The 20,548-nt window shown below is 44.5% G+C and overlaps 1 protein-coding gene across 2 annotated transcripts in view; it reads left to right on the top strand.

Annotated features, from left to right (window-relative positions):
* Positions 1 to 20,548, top strand: part of NNT (nicotinamide nucleotide transhydrogenase) — a 1,308,245-nt gene that overhangs the window by 1,211,764 nt on the left and 75,933 nt on the right. For both annotated transcript variants that reach the window (XM_044076912.1, XM_044076918.1), the window contains exon 20: positions 7,337 to 7,455. In XM_044076912.1, the coding sequence (XP_043932847.1) occupies positions 7,337 to 7,455 (119 nt within the window). The remainder of the gene's footprint in view (positions 1 to 7,336; positions 7,456 to 20,548) is intronic.

Here is a 20,548-nt window from a genome sequence, read left to right as displayed (position 1 = left end):
GAGACGCTCTGTCGGCTCCGAAATCGGTGCCGACAGGATCAGTAATATCGGCTCCGATGGTCCATTCCAGGAAGAGATCGAGGTCTCCTTCCTTGGAGCCGATACTTCGCCCGCCTCGCCTCTTCTATCGGAGCGAGCCATCGGAGCCGATCTTCAAGGTCATCCAGGTTGTCAGATCATGACCTAGAGAGAGTGGTCAGTAGATTGCTCAAGTCACAGGTACTGGCCCAAATGCTACACAGTCCGTCTCAGCAGACGCACTGTTGGTCCACACCCCGTTACAGTTCCTCCTTCAACTCTACCCCAGAGCTTGGAGTTGGAGTCTTCGGGCTTGGTTACTGCTACGGCTGGAGGACGGATACCCCTTCTGTTCCTTCAGCCCCTACTCTTATCTCCTCTTCCTTAGAGGGATTCGTGGTCGGGCTTCCATGGTCTCCTCCGAGGGGTGAGTGGCATCGGACCCTTGTCCGAACCCGCTCTTCCCCTTGGAGCCTCGGCCTTGGTGAGCTCGGCTCCGACATCTGCCTCGAGACTTCCCTTCGGTGGCCCCTGGAGTTCCTAGCTCTTGGAGCGGGCCTCTCGGACCTGCCTGGGAGGGGAGCATTCGAGGTGATGAAGAGTGTACTGGCCACTAGTATCAGTCAGCAGTCTCTTCCGTAGCTCCTCCCTCTATTGTACCTGTTGACATCTCTGCCACTTCTCTTGCTACAGGACCCAGAGATCCTCCGCCTCAGGTTTCCCCATTGGGAATTTCCCCTCTTCCGAGGATTCTCCTGATGTTTCGGGAGATCCTCCTAGGAAGAGGACTTGTAAGAGGAAGCATGTAGACTCCCCGAGTCTGTCACTTCGGATACTGACTTTGATGAGTCAGAGGGATCCCCTAGATCCCCCCCTGAGGATGTCTCCTTCTCAGACATCCTAGAACTTCTGAAACAGAGGGGAAACTGGCCCACCAACAATCCCTCTGAGGATGAGTCAGTATACCTAGAGGCGTTTGGATCTCGGCCCTCCACCTCCTGGGTGTCTCCGCCTTTCGACCCCCTTATGCAGGTTATTGCTCGAAAGGCGTGGACAGCTCCTGACTCTGTAGAGCCAGTCCCTAGGAGGCCTTCTAAATTTATAACTGCCCCTAGTGACAAACAATTCCTTACCAAGGGTGTCCCTGCTGATGCCATGGTGGTGGCTGCGGCCACCAAAAAGGAACTTGCAGATTTTTCTGTGCCCGTCCATCCTCCTAATAAGGACTCTAGGACCATGGATAGGTACGGCAAGCGGATGTTTTCCTCAGCGACCTTTGCTATGCGTTCGCTGAATTATCTTTGTCACTTCACCAGACTCCAGAGAGATATCCTGAAGGAGCTGGGAGAAGTAGTTCAGGATCCTACAGCTGCAGGGGCCCAAGAAAAGATTGCTTCGCAGCTAGGAACCCTCAATTCCATTGCTAACTCCTCCATGCGGCTAATATCTTATGCTGCTGATGGAGCGAGTAGAGCCGCAGGCACAGGTGTGGCTCTTAGACGCCAAGCCTGGATGCGGCTATGTGATTTTGCGGATCCCTTTAAGGCGTCCTTCACAAATTCTCCCTTTGATGGGTCAGCTTTGTTTGGCCCTCAGGTGAAGGAAACCTTGACCAGGTGTGAGCAGGACGGCAAGACTCTTTCTGCTGTTGGAGTCCGTTTTTCCACCCCTTCTAGGCCTTATCCCAAATTACAGAAGGGTGGGAAAATGTGGTTCCGTAAATCCCAAGGAGTCACGCCGGATTCACGTGGTCAGTTTACCCCTAGAGGCAGAGGGTGTAGCAACAACAGACGCCTAGAGGCAGAGGGGGTCCGAAGAACCAGGGCAACAGGGAGTCTCTTCCTGAGAAGCCTTTTCAGCATCCCTGAGGTGTTGCCCGGCTGTCCCTCCTTGGAGGCAGTCGGGGGAAGATTATCACTGTACCCAGAAGCCTGGCATTCCCTCACTCAAGACAGATGGGTACAGTCGATCATATCCAAGGGTTACATAATTCCTTTCGAGGAAAGTCCCTTCCCCTCAAGTTCCCTTCCAGATGTACCACCCGGTCTAAGGGACATTGCAGAGTCAGAAATCGCAAAACTACTGCAAAAGAGCCATTCAGCCAGTTACAATAGACCATTCAGAGCCCGAATCTACTTCAAGGTTCTTTTTGGTCCCCAAAAAGACGGGAGACTGGAGACCAATATTGATCTCAGCAGACTCAACAAGTCTGTCAGGAAGACAAGATTCAATGGTCACTCTTCAATCAATTCTGCCCTTCTTACAGAAGGACAACTGGATGTGCTCAATAGATCTTCAGGATGTGTACTATCACATCAAAATTCACAGACGCCCAGGAGATTTCTCCGCCGGCTGGGGTCCAGTCATTTCCAGTTCAGAGCCCTGCCCTTTGGTCTCACTACAGCCCCCAGAGTGTTCACCAAATGCATGGCAGTGGTCACGGCTCACCTGAGACGCCAAGGATTCCAGGTGTTTCCAGATCTCGACGACTGGCTCCTGTCAGCCACCACCAGGCATCAGCTTATACAAGCCAGGGATTACACAATAGACCTTTGTTCTCATTTAGGCATCTCAATCAACTTCAAAAGTCATCCTTATCGCCCTGCCAGTCTATTACCTTCATAGGCGCAAATTTAGACACTGTTCGGATGTCAGCTACCCTTACAGAACAAAGAGTTTCAGACATTCAGACTCATGTCAGGATCATTCTGGCCAGCAAGAAAGTACAGGCCAGAATGGTTCTAAAGGTATTAGGTCTCATGGCTGCGGCCATTACTCTTCTTCCCCTGGCTCGATTCTACATGCGCCCTTCAGTGGATGCTGTTCACACAGTGGTCATACCAGCAACTCCCAATGCGTCATCAGATTCTGGTGACACAGACATGCAAACAACATCTTGCTTGGTGGATCACATCGCCTCAGGTTCACCAAGGCAGGTGCTTTGTACCCCCGTCCCCGATAGCCACTGTCACCACGGATGCCTCCCTGATCGGGTGGGGGGGTCATTATCAGGGCAGGATGGTTCATGGGACGTGGCAACCGCTCGAGTACCATCTGCACATAAATGTCCTGGCGACCCCAGTAGTGCTTTTAACGCTGCAAGCCCTCAACGACTTTCTTCCCGTAGGGACAATTGCAGTCCACACAGACAACATGTCTGTAGTTTGGTATATCAACAAACAGGGCGGAACCAAGTCCTACCCCTTGTGTCGAGAAGCCAGACTTTGGCAATGGGCGATCTCCTCTCATCGGTTTCTGGTAGCAACGCATATCCCTGGGAAAACCAACATTATAGCGGACAGATTGAGCAGAGCTATCCTCATGCCTCACGAGTGGTCTCTCAAGCAATCTATAGCGGAAGAGATTTTTCTGGAATGGGGTCGTCCATGTTGCGATCTTTTGCTACTCCCCAAAACAGCAAATGTCCAGACTTCTTCAGCCTCTTCCTCTATCAGGCCATCCCCCAGAGACGCCTGACCCAGGATTGGCCCCAGGGACTTCTTTATGCCTTCCTCCATTTCCTCTGATCCCTCAGGTGATCCAGAAAGCTACCGTTTTGAGAGCCAAATTGATTCTCATTGCCCCTTATTGGCCTTGACAAGTTTGGTTCCCGCTCCTCCATCGCCACCTATTGGCGCAGCTGGCATCTGGACCCAGTGCCAGATCTACTGATTCACCAATCCGGTCAGCTGCACAGGTCAATTCCTTCTCTCAACCTCACAGCATGGTTGCTCCACTTCCTTCCTTAGCCAGGCTTCCTTTGATCTCTAACCCAGTTAGAGATATCATAGTAGCTTCACTAAAATCCTCTACCAGGAGGATTTACACAAGCAAATGGAACGTTTCTCTTATTGGGCTAAGGCCCAAAATATTGATCCTTTCACTGCCCCTGTTCAGGCAGTTCTGGACTTCTTAGCAGAGATTTTAATGCAGGCTCCTCTTCTTCAACAGTCAGAGTTCAGTTGGCTGCTATTTCTAATTTTCATGTCGGGATAGCAGATCATAATATTATGTCCCATAGACTCTGCAGGGCCTTCTTGAAAGGAATTTTCCTACTAAAACCTCCAATCAGGAATCCTCCTCCTCAGTGGGATCTAAATTTGGTGCTGACATCATTGATTCTTCCCCCCTTCGAGCCAGCTGTTTCTTGTTCCTTGAAATATCTTTCTTGGAAAACTTTATTCCTAGTGGCTATTACATCTGCCAGGAGGGTGTCGGAACTTCATGCTCTTTCAGTTCGACCCCCCTATTTGATTTTTCACAAAGACAGAGTATCTTTGAGAACTAATCCATCCTTTTTACCTAAGGTCGCTTCAAAAAACAATCTGAATCAATCCATTGATCTCCCCGTATTCTTTCCTAACTATTCAGATAGAGCTGAACAAAAGCTACATTATCTTGACGTCCACCGTCAGCTCAGATTTTATTTGGACAGAACAAAAAAATTTAGAAAATCTTATCAACTTTTTGTTTCCTATGCGGATAATAAAAAAGGCCTTCCTGTTTCTAAAGTGACTTTGTCCAGATGGCTTTCTTCGGTCATCACTGAAATTTATACGATCAGGGGAAAACAGCTATGCTCAAAACCTAAAGCACATTCAACTAGGAGTTTAGCTACTTCTACAGCTTTTCAAGCTAGACTGCCTTTGGATACTATTTGTGCAGCGGCCACTTGGGCCACTCCTCACACTTTTGTTTCCCATTACAAATTGGACTTGGCCTCCAGGGACAGAGCCAGTTTTGGCTCTACAGTCCTCAAGAGTTTGTTCCATTGAGCCACCCAGGATAGAGGTGCTAGGACGGTCCCATCAAGCAAGAATGAAGGCGAGATTGACAACTTAACATTAAGAAGTTATGTACCTACCATAACGCTCCATGTTAGTTGTCTTCTCGCCTTCTTTCTGCGACCCTCCCTCCTTCCCCCTGGCCTGGACAGACCTTGTATAAGAAACTATTATGCTAAGACCATTCAGACCTGGTCCTTTTTCCATCTGTAAGTTTCTTCTTCCTTTGGGAAGTTTTGTTTATGCTTGGTGTTATTGCCCTTTTGTCAACAAACGAGATCTGGGTACTTCCTGCCTTGCATCATGGGATATGGGGCTGCCTCGAGCTGGTAAAAGGAGTTCTCGAGCTAAAGCAAGTGCCGAGTCGGAGCCGAGGGATCGGCTCCGAACCCATCAAGCAAGAAAGAAGGCGAGAGAAGACAACTAACATGGAACGTTATGGTAGGTACATAACTTCTTATTTTTATATTCTTACTTTGAAAACCTTTCCTTTCAGAGGGCTTGAACAACTTTGTTGGAGGTTATCCTTGGGCTAAACTCTCTCTTACTAATGGCTGTGCCTCTGCCAGATGTTCTTGGGGCTTCAGTCAAGCTTCCCCCATTTGATCCTATTTCTCCTGAGAAGATAGTCTTGTTTTTTGTCTTGAACTGGTCTTTAGATCTCCATTTCTTTGCAGGGCCCAGAGTTTGGGGGCTTTGCTCTTTGAAGTGAAGTTTTCCATGTGTTTTTTGAGGTGGCTGTACTGGGTTTCTTAGTCAAGTTTAGTGGTTTGTATCAGTTTCCAGGGAGAGAAGTGCCTTGCATTTGATATATTTTTTTTCCTTTTTAGTAGATTGGCATTTAAGTTGCCTTGCCATCAGATGGATTGCACTCTGGATTTTACTACAAAGCCTTTTCCTCTCCAACCCTGCAAAACTTGCCTTAGGTCTGTCCTTTAGCATTCTTGCGTGCCATTATCTTTCATATGAGGTGCTTTCCTTCTCCAGGAGTGTTTATTTCAGTCATGATTCAGACTTCAGCCTTATCCAGTTAGACCGTCCTTAATTCTGTGTGGTCATCTGACTCTTTCAACCTAGTCATTTTCTCCTTGGGATTCAAATCAGCCAAAGGGACCCATCAGGGATGGTTCTTGGTATTAGAAATAACAGATTCATTTTTGCTATATCAGTTGATCTGTGGCAGGACCCTCCTTTATTTGTTGGAAATACCCTCTTGCTCTCACATCTCGTGTGAGGGAGACTTCTTCCAGCCAAGCCTCGGTTGTTGGAATTGCTTGTAATTCAAGCAAGTACATACTGATATATCTCTTGCAAGCAGTGAGGAGCCAGATCTTCATTATTGCTTCCATGGTAGTGCTCACTATTAGCTGGGTAATCATCTGGCTGTAGCAGGGGATGTGTATGCATAACAATTGCATAGCATTGCTGTCTTCTGTGTGTGGGAAATTAAAAAAGATGCAAACTATTCATTCTTCGAGGGGATGAATCCTACCATAGAACCTATAAAGGAGGGTCCTTATGTGTGTTAATCAGGTAGTTCAGTAGGAGCAGATCTGTGAGGGACTCCTCTCGGTCTTGTGTGGCTCTTCTATTTATTCACTGCTATTGGAGTTCATTCCTAGGAAGCCAAAAATTACACATCCTTGTATTTATAAATTGTACTATTTAGTGGAATCATATGATCAGGAGTTAGGCACACTTTTATATTCTGTTGTGTGATGCCATTGTAAATGTGGGAAAGATCCTGTGCATGACAGAAAGATAGAGAAAAATAGTAAGCTGAAGATTGCAGGAGAAGAAATAACAGATGACTTCCTGTTTGGAGAACATCTGATATAGTGGTGCACATCTATTATTTCCTCCAGTAGTTTAAAGGTTTCATGGCTTCTGTAGCCATTAATTGCAACTGAAACCAAGAAATATTATATTTGTTGTTGAGATTAAATTAGTCAAGAATGTAAGGTTAATTGCCTTTCAGTTTAACACCTTTAGCTTGCTAATGTTGTTTTTCCTGTACAGTATAAATTACAGTGCCAGATTGTTTGGTGTATATTACTGTACTTAATAAAATTGCAGCATTTTTCAAAAACAAAAGAAATGTTCTCACTGATTTTAATACATTCCTATTTAACCTGTTTGTTATCCCTACATTTGTTGTTGGAATTCATTCCTAGAAGTAGTTACTGAAATATTTCATTCAAGCATATGTGGTGGAATTAAAAAAAAAAAATACAAGAGGGAAGACCGCCTAGCTTAAATAAATTAGCTGGAGATAGTTTGCATTCTAGACCATCTGTACAGGAATAGTAGGAATAGCTATGTCTTCAAAGATGCTTTGAGACTCTGTAGCAAATTCTGAGTTACGTGGTGGCTAAATCTCAACTTTGTCATTTGAGGAGTTCTAAATGAAAAAGTTTTATGTTATTTGTGGATGTTATACTGGGATATTTTTGTATGAGACGTATATCATAGACTACAGCAGTTTTAATGTAAATGCTAATATTGAGTTTTGTTAATTTGTTTCATATTCTTAGGTTTGGAATTCATCCAGTTGCCGGGCGCATGCCAGGTCAACTTAATGTGCTTCTTGCAGAAGCTGGTGTACCCTATGATATTGTGCTGGAAATGGATGAGATAAATGAAGATTTCCCAGGTACTGTCAAGACTTACAATCAAGATTGCGGCTTTGAATGTAGTTTTGAATTCCAAGTTCTGTATTTTTTTAAAAGATATGCACCACTGATAAGGTATGCAGCAAGTAGCTGTTTAACACTGAGAATTGCAGATCTAATGTCAAGTACTCTGCTTTGTTTACCTGGTTGTCTTCATCTTTTCCAGCAATTACAGTTTTTTGTTTTCTGTGAAATCCTACATACTGGGACTTCAGTGAATCTACACCGAATGCACACTACATAGACATACAAATCTGTGCTTGCCAAGTCTTTTTCTTGCCGTCAGCAGAGTTCATATATCATTTTATGCTGTCATCCCTAAAGGCTTGTGTTTTCATGCCTAAAATACTTGCATGCTAAGGTCCATGTGGCTGTCAGATTACCAGTGAAGACTGTTTTGGGAAGAAGCATGATATTAACAGATGACTCCGGTACCAGATGTTCAAACCCCCACTATAAAGCAACAAAGATGGAGCCTTTTGGTCAATTTTTCATGTGAAATACTAACCACTGAATCATTTGTGTAATGACTCTGGGGAGGGTCCTTCTCATAACCACAGACATAAGTCAGAGTATTACCACAAAAAGATACACTTGGAGAGCAAGGTGGATACTGAACATGTTAGATACAAGTCCAGTATTCAGCCATCCCCTGGTCCCAGCAGGTGCTAAGCTTGTGTTCAGCTAGCAAGGGCAAGTCCCGCCCTGGCATTCTGTAAGGTAGTGGAGGAGACAGATGCACCTCCCACCTCTGGCTCCCCATCTTTTGGAAGCTGCATCCAGTGGTTCTTGCATGCCTTGCCATTTGTAATTCACTAATGTGGTGCCAGGGGACAGTCTCTCTAGTCATCTGGTCATGGATCAGTGGTACCTGGAACTGAGGACTTTTCTTCGGGCATGGCCTCCTGTCAGGGCCCATTTAGGATTGCAGGATCTGGTTGAGGAAAGTTAATTAAACCCATGCCATGACTCATGTTTTAGGGGCTATACATCAAACACATGATGTTATGTGATCCTATCTCGCCTACATTCTGACTGATGGGTTCGGAGCCGATCCCTCGGCTCCGACTCGGCACGCTTATGCCAAAGAGCGAAGTCTCTAATTGGCTGAGCTTACTATATCCCAGGATGCACCACTACCAGTCCCCCAGATCTCGTTTGCCGCTAACCTGCGAAGACGTGGTCTCGAGCTGGCTGGGCTGAGTAGTTATTTAACTAACTTTTCTGTCAGTTTTTTTGCTGTTTTTGCCTCAAAAGCTGTTTTAACGGCTATTCTTCTCATTGTTGTGTGATTGGTTGGATTGTTGAAGACCTTTGTTGTGTGATTGGGTTGAGTTGGTAGGCCCCCTTCATCTAGGGCCTTCCCGGTCGGTCAACCCTCCTATAACTTACCTATAGAGCAAAAGGCTTTAAATATCTTTGTAGCTCTGTTTGTTCTTTCAAGGTTTTGAAAGTTACCTGTCATTGGCGCTTTTTAGCCATAACTGTTAGCCATATACTTAAGGGGTTCAGTCAGTAAGTCAGTAAATTGTGTTTTCCTGTCAGATTACTGAAATCCTCTTCATAATGTCTCAGAACCCTAGGCCTTCGGGCTTTAAAAAATGTACGAAATGTAGTTTCAAAATGTCCATCACGGACGATCACTCGCTCTGTGTGTATTGTTTAGGTGCAAAACACTTACAGGAGTCATGCAGCGTATGTCACGCTTTTTCCTCAAGGGTCCTCCAGGAGAGGAAAAATAAATTGATTCTTAAGGGGTTAATTAAACCTTCCTTTGAAGAAGCCTTGGCATCCTCTCCTTCCCGCTAAAGAAAGGGCCGGTTCCGACCAGTCCGTCGGATCCGACCGCTAAGAGACATAGGCAGGCCTCTCCTTCGGCTCCAAGGACTTCGGAGCCGAGGTCGGAACGGTCTGCCTCGATGCCACCAGTATCGACTCCTCTGGCTTCGGAGCCGATGGCTGGGGCATCTAGAGGCGGGTCACCTTCGTTGGCTCCACTGGTCTCGGAGCCGGCAAGGGTCGCCCGCTCGGACACTTCCTCCTCGGCGCCGAAGTCCACCTCGGCACCGATGGAATCTGGTGTGTGTATTCCTTCGGCGCCGATACTCATCGAGTCACCTCGGAGCCGGTCCCCTAGCCCTTTGGGGCCGTTGGAGAGGCCGTCTCGAACCCGTTCTGTTTCCTCTCGGTCTTCGAGGATGTCAGATTCTGATATAGACAGGGTGCTCCAAAGACTGTTCCAGTCCCCAGTCTTCCAAAAATTTGTTTCGGTTCCGACCCAGTTGGCTTCGGAACCGATGACCCTGGCCCACCCCATTGCCATTCCTCCTCCGACTGCTTCGGCTCCGTCGGAGCAGGTGCTGTTGGAGCCGGTGGAGATCTTAGGGTCGGCTCCGACCCTTACTCCAACCCGGGCCTTCGGGTCCGAGTTTGGTACGCGGACTTCTTCGGCTGGACCCGGGGGTGATGTTTCGGGACCTATGCTTTCGGTTCCGAGCCTCCCCCTCGGTGCTTCGGCTGCGGGACTTCCGTCGGCTATCACGGCTCCGGGGACCGGACACTCCCAGGATTCTGGGGGTCCGGCTTTCAGAGCCATGAGGAGTGCCTTGGCCAAGTCCTCTTCGGCCATCTCTCCGGCTTTACCAGCACCTTCCCTGGGCGTGGAGACTGGGTCTTTGGCAGTTCCCCTGTCCGTAGCCAGCGGAGCCCCGGGGCCTGAGGTTACCCCCATTGGGGGTTCCCCTCCTCCTGAGGGTTCTTCGGAGTTGTCTTCGGAGGAACCCCCAAGGAAGAGATCGTGCAAGAGGAAGCACGTGGACTCCCCCGAGTCTATTACATCAGACACTGATCTGGATGATGCAGAGGGGTCCCCGAAGTCGTCCTCGGATGATGTCTCATTTGCAGACATCTTAGAGATCCTCAAACAACGAGGCGGCTGGATATCCAAACCCCCCTCTGCTGACGAGTCAGTGCTCCTCAAGGCCTTTGGGGCTCAGCCCTCCGCCTCCTGGGTGTCTCCGCCTTTCGACGAGCTTCTGGATTTAGTTTGTCGGGCGGGAACACCGAGATACCGTGGAACGAGTCCCTTCTCGCCGAAATAAATTTTTGTCTGCTCGCCGAGAAGGAGTTCCTCACTAAAGGCGTGGCTGTAGATGCCATGGTGGTGGCATCTGCTACACAACAGGACGTGGCAGAGGCTTCAACGTCCGTCCATCCTCCTAATAAGGAGTCTAGGAGTATGGACAGGTACGGGAAGCGCACCCTGACTTCAGCGGCCTTTACTTTAAGGTCTCTGAATTATTTGGCACATTTTACCAGGCTTCAGAGGGATCTGGTCAAGGAGTTGTCAGATTCCCTCTCGGTAACCTACCTGAGCAGCTAGCCCAGTCGGTTAGCTCTCAGTTGGCTATCCTTACGCCAATTTCTAACTCGTCCATGAGGCTCATTTCCTATGCGGCGAAGGCGGGTAGAGCGGCAGGCACAGGCGTGGCTCACGAAGACAAGCCTGGCTCCGCTTGTGTCAGTTTGCGGAGGCCTTCAAGTCTTCCTTCGCCGACGCTCCCTTTGATGGGTCCTCATTGTTTGGACCCAAGGTTAAAGACACCCTTACCGCTGTGAGCAAGAGGGAAAAACTTTATCTGCCGTAGGTGCCCGTTATTCCACTCCCTTCGGCCTTACCCCAAGGCTAAAGGAGGGGGAAAATGTGGTTCCAAATCTCGCAAGTTTTTCTCCCAACAGCAGGAAGATTCCCCTTCCAGAGGCAGAGGACGGGGAAATTTTTCAGGGAGACGCCGTCCCAGAGGCGGCAGAGGGCCCCGCAATTCTGGAGACCGCGAGTCCTTTCGTGGCTCTTCAGCCTCCCACACGTCATGAGGGATTGCCCGGCTGTGCTGCTCGAGCCAGTCGGGTGTCGTTTGCCAAGCACCTAAAAGCCTGGGAGTCAATCACTCAGGACAGATGGGTGCTTCGGATCATTGCCGGAGGTTACACCATCCCATTCACATACTGCCCCCACCGTCCAAAAGAATCCCGGCCCACCACCCAGCCAAAGGGAAATGGCAGCCGCAGAAGCTTTAAAGCTGCTAGAAAAGGAGTCATCCAACCGGTCCCCACAGACCAGATCGGATCAGGAAATTACTCCAGGTTCTTTTAGTGCCAAAAGACAGGGGACCTGAGACCAATATTGGATCTCAGCAGACTGAACCAATCCGTCACGAAATCCAAATTCGAATGGTCACGTTACAATCCATTCTCCCATTGTTGGAGAAGGATGTTTGGATGTGCTCCATAGACCTCAAGGACGCCTATTATCATATACCGATACATCAGGCGTCCAGAAGGTATCTGCGCTTCAGCCTGGGAGACAGTCATTACCAATTTTGCGCTCTGCCCTTTGGTCTCACCACAGCCCCCAGGGTGTTCACCAAGTGTTTGGCAGTAGTGACGGCTCACCTGAGAAGTCTAGGATTCCAAGTGTTTCCCTATCTGGACGACTGGCTCCTGACTGCCACCACCAGGCATCTACTAATGGACAACCTCAAAGCCACCATCTCCCTGGGTATTTCCCTGGGGATTACATTCAATTGGTCAAAGTCTGTCTTGCTGCCCTCTCAACGCATAAGGTTCATAGGAGCAGAGATAGACTCAAGATTGATCTGGCGTCTTTCTTCCTGCCGAAAGGATACAAACTTTACAGGGCCAAGTTCAAGCTCTGATCTCGAGATCCAAAGCCCCAGCCAGGATGGTTCTACAAGTTTTAGGCTCAATGTCTGCCACGGTTCTTTTAGTTCCTCTGGCAAGATTGCACATGAGGATTCTTCAGTGGCTATTGTCAACTCAATGGTCCTTTCAGGATATTCCCCTCAATCATCACATCATGATTACGGAAATATGCAAACGGGACCTTCGCTGGTGGCTTCAGACATCCAATCTGAATCAAGGAAGCCCCTTTGTTATTCCCTCTCCAGTGGTTACCCTGACGACAGATGCCTCCCAGATAGGGTGGGGGCATTGTCTGGGCAGGCTAGTTCAGGGCTCCTGGCTTCCAGACGAAGCTCTTCTCCACATCAACGTGTTGGAGATGAGGGCTGTACTTCTATCCCTACAGGCCTTACACAAGTTTCTTCCTCAGGGCATCATCGCCATCCACACAGACAACATGTCGGTGGTCTGGTATCTGAACAAACAAGGAGGGACCAGATCGCACCCCTTTGCAGAGAGGCCATGAGAGTGTGGGAATGGGCTGCAGCTACCAACCGCTTCTTGGTAGCGACCCACATCCCGGAAGGTCAAATGTATTGGCAGACAAATTGAGCAGGACAATTCTCTCTCCTCACGAGTGGTCTCTAAACCAAACAGTAGCAGCTCAGGTTTTCAGGAGATGGGGACGCCGTGCTGCGACCTATTTGCAACTCCACTAAACACCAAGTGCCAAAGGTTCTTCTCCTTGATCCCACATCAGGAGTACCAGCTATGGATGCTCTAGCACAACCTTGGCCAACAGGGCTACTTTATGCCTTTCCTCCAATTCCACTTCTCTCCAAAGTCATTCAAAAAGCTTCTCAATTGGGGTCCGCAATGATACTGATTGCCCCATACTGGCCTCGTCAGGTATGGTTTCCTTACCTGAAGAAGCATGCGGTGGACGATCCGTGGACTTTAGACCTAATTCCGGACCTGCTAACTCATCAGTCGGGACATCAGCATCAGTCCCTTCGATCTTTGAAATTGACAGCTTGGCTCCTCCACTTCCGACTTTAGTCAGAAGTCACACACTAGACCCGGAAGTTGTTCACATTTTATCTTCGGCCCACAAACCCACCACTAACAAATTGTACCTCAGTAAGTGGAAGAGGTTTGCTATCTGGGCTCAACTCAAGGGCTTAGACCCTATCACTGCTCCTATCCCAGAGGTTTTGAAATTCTTAACATCCCTGTTTAATCAAGGATCTTCTGTCTCTACTATTAAAGTCCAATTAGCGGCTATCTCTAAATTCCACGAATCCATGGATCCTCCATTGATGAGCAGCAGACTATGCAAAACTTTCATTAAAGGTGCGGGCCTATTAAGACCCCCAATATTTCATCCTGCGCCTCCGTGGGATCTTGATTTGGTGCTTCGCGCATTAACATCTTCCCCTTTCGAACCGGCTGCTACATGTGAGTTAATATATCTGTCATGGAAAACTGCCTTCTTAGTTGCAATTACTTCTGCAAGAAGAGTTTCAGAGCCTCAAGCCCTGTCTATTAAGCCACCGTACTTGATTTTCCACAAGGATAGAGTATCACTTAGGCCTAATCCATCCTTTGTCCCAAAGGTCTGTTCTAGTTTCTGTCTCCAACAATCTCTAGAGCTACCAGTTTTCTTCCCAAAATTCTCCAATGAAGCAGAATACACACTCCATAAATTGGATGTTCACAGGCAATTACGCTTCTATTTAGACAGGACTCAGCAAATTCGTAAGTCAGACCAGTTGTTTGTGTCCTTCTCAGATAATAAATTGGGTCAAACCATCACAAAAGCTACTATCTCCAAATGGATCAGAGATTGCATAACTCAGGCTTATTCTTCTTCGAATAAGCAACTTACAACATCTATCAAAGCTCATTCTACCAGAGCTATGGCTACTTCTATAGCTTTTCATTCCAAGCTCGCTATATCGGAAATTTGTGCTGCGGCTACTTGGTCCAGTCCGCACACTTTCATTTCCCACTACAAATTGGATGTGGCATCTAAAGGACGAGCATCATTTGGTTCCACGGTACTCAGGAGTGTTTTCCAGTGAGCCACCCAGGATTCAGGTGCTAGGGACGCTGTCCCATCAGTCAGAATGTAGGCGAGATAGGATCACATAACATCTTTTAGTTATGTACTCACCATAACTTCAGATGTTTGGGATCCATCTCGCCACATTCCTAAAACCCACCCTCCTTCCCCTGCCTTGGAGATCAGAAGAGATTGAACGGTTTTGAGTTTTACTGTTTATCTTGTTTCATCTGACGATGTTATATAAGCAGGGCGTGCATGTGTGCATGTATGCGGACAAACTAGATCTGGGGGACTGGTAGTGGTGCATCCTGGGATATAGTAAGCTCAGCCAATTAGAGACTTCGCTCTTTGGCATAAGCGTGCCGAGTCGGAGCCGAGGGATCGGCTCCGAACCCATCAGTCAGAATGTAGGCGAGATGGATCCCAAACATCTGAAGTTATGGTGAGTACATAACTAAAAGTTTTGTCTGGTGGATACTTGAGTCTCTGTTGTGGAATCATACCCTTACAAAGTTTGATGTGATGCCTATGCTAGGTGCAGTGTACTCCCTCCCGGTCTGAGAATAACAAGGGCACCATTTCTGAGATTGACAGAGGCGAGCCTTCCCTTCATATGCTTCATCATTTTATTTATCTGACATTTGTTGACTGGGTTAGTCGGACTGACCTGTTGCCCTTTTTCAGCAGAGGCCCAGGGAGAAAAGCTCCACAGTTAGCACACATGTATAGAATAGTATAGTAATAAATAAAGTACATACATAGTTTTACAATAGATACAGTAAAAGCTCCAAAGTTATATACAAACTTATAGAAACTCATCTAGTAGTCAAGCATTGAAGTAGTAAATCAGTAGTATACAAATGATACATGAGCAAGCATTTGAACCACTTGTAATTAGTTAAAATAAGTGAGTCCAAAATAATTTGAGTAGTCAGCTGATGAGCAAGGATGAGAGAAAGGGGGTGGGAGAAGGTGTAGATACAGCTGGAGAGGTGAGGGTAGACAGCTTAAGAATGGCACATACGGTGGCAAGTCCAGGTGCTTTTTAGAAAGTTTTTGGTAACAGGTTTGAATTGTGGGTGCTTAATACTTACTTTGTTCCAAGAGAAGACATTGTGGGAGGGCAGCTGTACAGGTTTTGTCCTATGCTTCAGAGAGTCCTGAGAGAGGTGTACACAGATAGAAATGAGAAGACAGGGCAGAAGGAGGGCAAATACAGTATGGAATGTGTGCTCTGAAGCTGAGAGAGAGAAGTAGTTGTTGGGGAAATTCTAACCAGTTTAAGCTGTTAAGAAAGGGAGAGTGGTGAAAGTTATAGGTTTGGTCTGCAACAAATCTGGCAGCTTTATTGTAGGTGGTTTCTAGTTTTGTTAAGAGAGAGATCTGAAGGTTGGTGAGGATTTGTGACCCATAGAATAGGCTTGGGAGAAGATAAGTATGGGAAAGGGAGATATTTAGCTTTGTTTGACAATATTTTTTTATTTCTGGTGGGTTTTCTTGATGCAGCTGAAATGTGAAGGCCAATTTTGAGTAGGTCATTTATTATGACCCCCCAGAAGCTTAGTGTGTGATTTAACTGTGATAGGTGGGTTATTAAGGGAAGAGATTGTGAATGTAAATTTAAAGTGGTTATGGGTTTTAGGAAGAAAAAGTAAGAGTTTAGTTTTTTGGGATTTAGAATTAACTGATTCTTAGCCAGTTTTTGATGGATATGAATGATTTTTGGGTAATGGAAATTAGGTTTGTGAGTTGATCAGCTGTGGTGATGACTGTGGAGTCATCAGCATATTGCACTAGTGATAATTGTAGGCAAGAAGTTTATAATAGAGTAGTAAAGATAACACCAAAAAAACAGTAGCCGAACTTAACGAAAACAGAAAACTAATAAAAAGACGGCCAAGAACACCCAAAAACTTTAATAAAACATTAAACAATAAGCGCTTTCATCACCTGTAGTGACTTCTTCAGACTGAATAATGATACAAAGCACTGAACATTTAAAGTGCATTCTAACAAGCTGATAATTAAATAATTAGAAAAAATCAATGCATCATGTATTCTTTAAATGATGCTTCAAGCCCTTTCTTTTTAAGTAAACAGTGAACTCATATCTATTATTTAAGCTGGGTGGAAAACAGGCATTAAGCCTCCCTTGCCACATATATTCTCTCCAGCTTAATTCACTCTCTGCATCAAACCTTCTGTCATAGTTGTAAATTTCTTCCAAAACAATAAACTTAAACTTAACATTACATTTACTCGAAGCATAATGCTTCGCTAATGCATAAAGCTTAAGAGGCTTCAGTGGGACAATCTATATTGTGAGAACTGTTTGCCAGCGCAGCGTGTGCTGAAGGGCTTACGAGTGACAGTGATGCCAACTATAGAAGATCCAGATGGTGAATTCATGAAGAATTGGATTTCTTTAAATCAGAAAGTTGGTTTGCAATATGTTGAGATGCTTAGAGGTTATAACATTAGTAGGATGGATAACCTCAACACTAAAATTCAACTTGAATTTTTTCATTTAAAAGATACAGTTACTAAAGACAATTTTGATGCTAAGTTCTGTTGTATCCAAGATAAACTCATCAAGGAGAATGAGATACTCAAAAACGTAAGACCAAGAAATTTTTTGCGTGATTCTGATGAATACGCAAAAGGTGTAGCTTATCCGATTCCTGGTCGTAGTCATGTGAGGGAATCAACCAATCAGCTCCCTGTTTCGGCTCAAACAACTAGAGACAGTAATGAGGTGGCTGATGATGTTCCTCGCCGTTCGAAGCGTTTGGCGGCTAAAAATGGTAGCGATGTTAACAGAGATGTACAGCCATCTACTAGTCAAATTTCCAGTTCTACAATTTTTCAAAGTGCGCCAGTGCAACAACCAGTAACTGTTTATCAAACAGGAGCACAGGGCAAAAGGACTTGGGCGGAGGTAACAGCAGTAAACTGCCCTGCAGGGAATTATCATTACAACAACAATCGCAACAACTTTCGGAAAAGGAGATGGAAAAATCAGAGATATCAACAACAGAGGTACTAGACAGTTGTGTCTTTTGGCTTTTCCCGGTTAGGGGTCGCCACATTGGAACTCCGGTCCACTAATGATTGGCAGTTGATTTTTATGTGCCGAGTTGCCAGCCCTGACGCGCAACCTTCAACGAAGGTACGCCCATTCACACATGTCTCCACGCAGAAGACGCTCTACTGTCTCCAGAAGTATGCTGTGAAAATGTTCATTACATTGCTCTTGCAATGTCTGCTGTTCAAAACTGATACATACAGGACCCCTTGTAGGAGGTACTAGACATTAATGACATTAAATTCAAAATTGTTAATTTGTCTTCATTCCTTTTGAATGAAGAAACTTGTCGCTTGTTATCTAAAGGATGGAATTTTGTGCCCAGTTCAAGAACTGATAAATGTGATGCTATTAATTCACTTAGAGACTACGTCAGAAAGTTAAATTTTAGGATGATTTTTGAAAAAGATGCTCCTATTTCAAATGAGTTTAAAAGACCCAGTTTGTTTAATCCCCCATTAAAAAAAGAATTAGAAATTTTTTTAATGACTGCAGAAATGCAGATTATTGATTTATTAAGCCAGCCTGCCAGTTTTAAGTATTATAACTTAAACAAACATGAAAATGGTATTCTTAAGTGTTTTTTAAATAATCCAGATATTTTAATTACCAAGGCAGACAAAGGTGGAGCTTTGGTGGTGTTAAATAAGCTGGATTATGAACGCAAGATGCATGATATGTTATCTGACACTAAGTTTTACAAAAAAATTTTTTTCTCTGAAGTGAGAAAGTCATTTGCGTTTATTGATTCTATGATAGAGGAGTGGTTTTACACTAATAGGATCACAGATGAGATCAGAAAGTATTTAAGAACTGATACTCCTAAATTAAGCCACGTATTTGGTCTACCCAAAATTCATAGGTGTTTGAATGATCTACCTATAAGACCAATAGTATCAAGTGTTAATAGTAAGATTAGGCTTTAGCTATATATACTGACAGGTATTTACAAAGAGTTGAAAATGGTTCTACCTTTATTAAAGATACTTTTGATTTTACAAAGGAGGAAGATTTGATAATAACGGAAGATGTTATATTAGTCACTATGGATATCCAGTCTTTATATACGATGATACCAAATGTAGAGGGACTGGAGACAGTAAGGGTAGAACTACTCAATTCCAAAATTTATTCTAAAAATACAGTTGATCTACTAATGGAAATGTTAGATATTATTTTAAGTTATAATTATTTTGAATTTGACAATTGTATTTGCCATCAGATTAATGGTGTTGCAATGGGTGCCGCTATGGCACCCAGCTACGCTAATTTATTTATGCAAGGCTGGGAAAGAATCAATATTTTAGGAAGTGTTTTCTCCGATAACATTAGATTTTACATCAGATTTATTGACTATGTTTTTCTTTTATGGAAAGGGGATGAAGCTAGTTTGAATAATTTTATTATGTATCTTAACGGCATCATCACATATTTGCAGTTTACAGTAGAGTATAATACTATCAGTATCAAATACTTGGATGTAGAGGTGATTAAGAGGGGTGAAAATATTTATACCAGGATATTTAAGAGAGAGGTTCAAAATAACAACTATCTACATTACAGTAGTATGCATCCGAAAGGGATGAAAGATAATATTGTTAAAAGTCAGTTATTACGTGCTAACAGACTTACTAAATGTGATAGTGATTTTGATGAGGAGAGTAGCTTAATGTGTGAAAATTTTAGATATAGAGGTTATCCTTCTGATGTTACTCGTAAGGCTTTAAGAGAAGTTAATTCCTTAAGATATAATCAAGCCATTTTTGAGAAAACCACCATGAATAATGATGAGTTTGGTGTTCGTATGCAAATTAGTAATTCAGTAGATAGTTATAATATTAAGAAGTTAATTATTAATAACTGGAAAATATTACAAAGTTCTATTGAGTTTAAAGATAGATTAGGAGATAGACCCCAGTTTATTTATAAAACAGGTAAAGGTTTTAAGAATTTATTTCAGAGTAAGATGGAGAAACCTATTAATTTATATATTAAAATGTTAGGGATGCTCAAGTGTTTTATCTGCAAGTTATGTGATTACCTACTAACGGATGTCAGTGAAGTTAACATTAATGGTTTTAAGTTTAATTTCAGCAAGTCTTTTAGTTGTAAGAGCAAGTATGTTGTATATTTAATTTTATGTCTATCATGCCCTTCTTTTTATGTAGGACGTACTGTCAGAGAATTATATAAACGTGTTTATGAACACAAATATGCTGTTGAAACAGGTGACTTAAAGAATGCATTAGCAAAGCATTATGCCTCGAGTAAATGTAATGTTAAGTTTAAGTTTATTGTTTTGGAAGAAATTTACAACTATAACAGAAGGTTTGATGCAGAGAGTGAATTAAGCTGGAGAGAATATATGTGGCAAGTGAGGCTTAATGCCTATTTTCCACCCAGCTTAAATAATAGAGATGAGTTCACTGCTTACTTAAAAAGAAAGGGCTTGAAGCATCATTTGAAGACTATATGATGCATTGTTTTCTAATTATTTAATGATCAGCTTGTTAGAATGCACTTTAAATGTTCAGTGCTTTGTATCATTATTCAGTCTGAAGAAGTCACTACAGGTGATGAAAGCGCTTACTGTTTAATGTTTTATTAAGGTTTTTGGGTGTTCTTGGCCATCTTTTTAGAGTAGTAAAGATATTGGAGTAATGAACCAAGAATCTAACCTTGAGGTACTCCCATCTTGACAGGAAGAGCAGGAGAAAGTGCAGAAAGTCATTTAACAGATTGTAATTGGACACTGAGGGTGGCTAGCAAACCAGGAAATAGTTGAACTGGGAAGATTTAGGTCTGAGAGTTTGGCCAATAACAGGGGTGGGAGACTGTGTTGAACGCTTTTGAGAGATCAAGGAATAGGCATGAAACCAGTTTGTTATTGTTGCTAGCAAGGGAGATCTTGTTGGTAAAGGATATAAGGACTGTGGATGTACAGTGTTTTGGGTGAAAGCCATGTTGTGTGGGAGTGAATAAATTCTCATTTGAGATACTCCAGGATTTGATGGTATTAGTATCTGGGTTGGTGGGATGTGTCAATTTGCTGATGGAGTCATGAAGTAGTTGTTGAAGATGGATACTCTTTGTTGGGTGAGGGTATTGGTATGTCGGGGATTGGGAGATGACGGGTTCTGTAGATGTAGAATTTAATGTATAACGTGCCAGAATTTCTTTGGGATGGATATGTGTGTGAGGTTGGGGGATTGGTATAGAA

This window comes from Protopterus annectens, chromosome 1.part1 (assembly GCF_019279795.1).
Source record: "Protopterus annectens isolate FY-2018-M chromosome 1.part1, PAN1.0, whole genome shotgun sequence".
NCBI classification, from domain to species: Eukaryota; Metazoa; Chordata; order Ceratodontiformes; family Protopteridae; genus Protopterus; species Protopterus annectens.
The sequence above is the reverse complement of the archived record's forward strand: the minus strand, read 5'-3'. Positions and strand labels throughout refer to the sequence as shown.